Source organism: Antedon bifida, chromosome 1 (genome assembly GCF_963402885.1).
Source record: "Antedon bifida chromosome 1, ecAntBifi1.1, whole genome shotgun sequence".
Lineage (NCBI taxonomy): Eukaryota > Metazoa > Echinodermata > Crinoidea > Comatulida > Antedonidae > Antedon > Antedon bifida.
In genome coordinates this window covers 33,111,173-33,114,274 of record NC_136226.1, presented here as the reverse complement: position 1 = coordinate 33,114,274, position 3,102 = coordinate 33,111,173, and the positions used below count along the sequence as shown (strand labels likewise).

Sequence of the window (3,102 nt, the reverse complement as noted above, 5' to 3'; positions counted from 1 at the left end):
ACCATACCTCGTCTCCCTCCTATACCGCCCTCTCTCACTCCTCCGACGATGATCCACCACACACAGCATGCAGCAGCAGATCGTCTTGTGCGCCGCCAACAAAGAGACTCTGAGAGTGCTATACTTTGTAATCGTAAGTGGAGTGTATGGCCTAGGGATTAGGCCTAGCTTGGCCTAAATTAGTTTTTCTTCTTTTTTAAAAACTTTCTTTGCCTCTAGCCTAAATAGAAGGAGGCCTACTCTACTAGGCTAATTGGGTTTTATTAGGCCTTTCTTATTATTACTGTAAACATTCGCAATAATGTAAAAACTCTTCATTCAATGATAAATCAGGTAGGCCTAGCCTAGAGGACAAGCTAGCCTAGGCTAGTGTTAGTAACCTAATAAGCAATGAATAACTCTGTTTCTTTAATTTTTTTTATATAGGCCTAGCCTAGTTGTTTTCAAAAAGAAATGTGGAATGTAACAACAGAACATCATCCCAACATGCCATCATATACAATACATTTGGGTTCAGCCAAAACGTTTGATCTGTTTCAAAAAGCGAAATTGAAATCAGGTCAGTTGTCTGATGAAGAGTACATTATAAAACTATTGGCAGAGGAGGAAGATGGCTTTTATTATTCAAGGTAAATAGATGATGAGATGTACAGTAAAGGAACTCCAATAGCAACTGGAAATTGTCTCCCTAAATAAAATCTAGATCCTATGTGGTATATTCTTAAAACCAAAATGTATGTCAACAAATTTAGTATCAAAACAAACATTTTCAGGAAATATAAATCATTCTTTATATAAAATAGACATACTGTATTGATTGTATCAAAAATATATTATATTACTGTATAAAAAATGCATGTAGACTTAAAGGTATACTAAGGTCATCATACTGTATGTTATCAATATCACTGATGTATACTTTTTTATACAGAACAGCATTGAATAGAATGGAAAGTCAAACATCAATAGGCACGCAAGTTTGCATGCTTGATTTAGTAGAGACTGTTGTGTCGTCTACTGCTGCTGATAAATTGCAAATAGTTGGTAGTACTCATGAACCAAACACTGAGCAAGACAAACTTTTATATTCAAGTAATTACCAAAATATGATGAACTCTTCTAGGGACAGTGCAAGAAATGGAGGTCATGTTTTTCAGGATGAGACAGTTTCAAATAAAACAAATAATGGGAATGATGTATGTGGATTGACAGTGAAATCTGAGGATGTGACAATGTTTGGCTGTAAAGAATGTTGGATGTATTTTTCAAAACATGATAATGTTTTGAGTCACATACAGAATGTTCATTCTAAAATTCTAAAGGATGGAATAAATTGTACAGACCTAATTACACTCGAGTCAACCTTACCAGGAGTTAAGAAAACATTTCCAATTGTGAGTCCTAAAGTTGAGTTTGGCATGATAAGTAAAGAAGAAGTTACTGAGGCTATACAAAATCAACAAGAAGAAATTAAACAAAAACAAAAAAGAGCATCCAAAGAAAAAACTATGATGAAATCTAAACAAATTAAGGAAATTGATTTCAAATGTACTGAATGCAACAGTGTTTTTCGGAGGGAACGATCTTTGCGAGATCATATCAAACTTCGTCATAATACTGAACAAAGCAATCTTCCAAAATGTAACATTTGTAATAAAACTTTTCTTTATGAATCCATTGTGAAACGGCATATGACATTACAACATTCACATGATCGTACCAAGAATGTCTCCAAGCATCCAAAAGGTTTTCTATGTGAAACTTGTGGTGCAACATTTACACAAAAACACACATTAAAATTACACAGGAATAAACATTTGAACATAAAACCTTACATATGCAATCATTGTGGAAAAACATTCACATGGTTGAATGCACTAGAGTATCATGAACGTACACATACAGGTGAACGACCTTACTCATGTCATTTGTGTTCACAACGATTTAAAACACCTTCTGATCTAAAACGCCACCAAGTTGTTCACACCAAAGACAAACCATTTGCTTGTTCTTTGTGTCCTAAGAAGTTTTCTCAAAGTACAACATTAAGAAAGCATTTCAGTAAAATTCATGGAACATCTGATAGAATGCATGTTGCTGAACAAACTACTTTAGATCAGATTATATCAATAATACCAATGTTAACTGAAAATGTACAAGTTACTATAAATGATGATGCTGCTATTGAACTTGTACGAACCACTGCAGCTGACTGTATTGCTCAACTTCAATCTTAATGTTTCTTTTTCTACAAAGAATTTCCATTTTTTAATTAACTTCTTACAGTACTACCTGTTGTTTTGCTGTGTATACACATCGAAGAACTAATTAAAGAGTACAAGACACATTTAATTTACTTCAGAAAAGTGCTATAAGGTGTATTATTATTATATATGCTTACTTTACTACTAGAAAAAGGCGACACACCTCTTTATAGAATATATTTACAAATAAAGACGCACCGTTATAACAAATATTTCTTGTTGCTTTTTTTGTAGTTTTTTAGTTGCAAGTGAAAATTGTACTTTTTAATGAGTGATGTTACATGGGAATCGTTTAGTAATATTTAATACTATAGGCATATGTTACATGGTACAGTAGTAGGCTACCAATTTACACCACAATAAAATCGGTTGTTGCCTAATTATCCTAAGGAAATGTTTTTTTTGTAAATGAAACATCTCTCCGTCACATTGCCCGAAACAGGATTCATACATACTGGGAAAAGTGAAATTGCTATAAAGATAATTGTATAGACGGTATCCTACGGCTGGTAAGAATGATTCATTGACACATTCAGCACGTTAATATGATTTGAGCCCTCTTGGCGTTGAAGACGTGGGGTGGTAGAACAATGCAGACATTTTGCTTCAATTCGGTAGAGTTAATGACACTGTCAACTGTATGATATTAAACAACTTTCAAAATTGACGAACAAGGTATAAATGGTATCAACGTGTAGGATTGGTTGCCTGTGGTAAACAAGATGTTTAAAGGAACAGTTTAAAATAACGCCGTGTAGGCCTATAGGAATAAATTAAAAGTCGGATAATTCCATGCCACATCGTAAACTCAATGCCAATCCTCGTGTAAAGATGTCCC

General features: G+C 33.9%; 1 protein-coding gene across 2 annotated transcripts; it reads left to right on the top strand.

The window, feature by feature from the left end:
- LOC144858934 (uncharacterized) lies at positions 1 to 2,487 on the top strand. Of its 2 annotated transcripts, none has more exons than XM_078715099.1 (3): positions 1 to 133; positions 427 to 629; positions 1,124 to 2,487. In XM_078715099.1, exons 2-3 carry the CDS (start codon positions 454 to 456, stop codon positions 2,235 to 2,237), a joined length of 1,290 nt encoding a protein of 429 aa, XP_078571225.1. In that variant the 5' UTR covers positions 1 to 133; positions 427 to 453; the 3' UTR covers positions 2,238 to 2,487. The 2 variants fall into 2 exon arrangements, with proteins under 2 accessions (XP_078571225.1, XP_078571216.1); XM_078715090.1 differs by having other exon boundaries at positions 932 to 2,487.
- Positions 2,488 to 3,102: the final 615 nt, after the last annotated feature.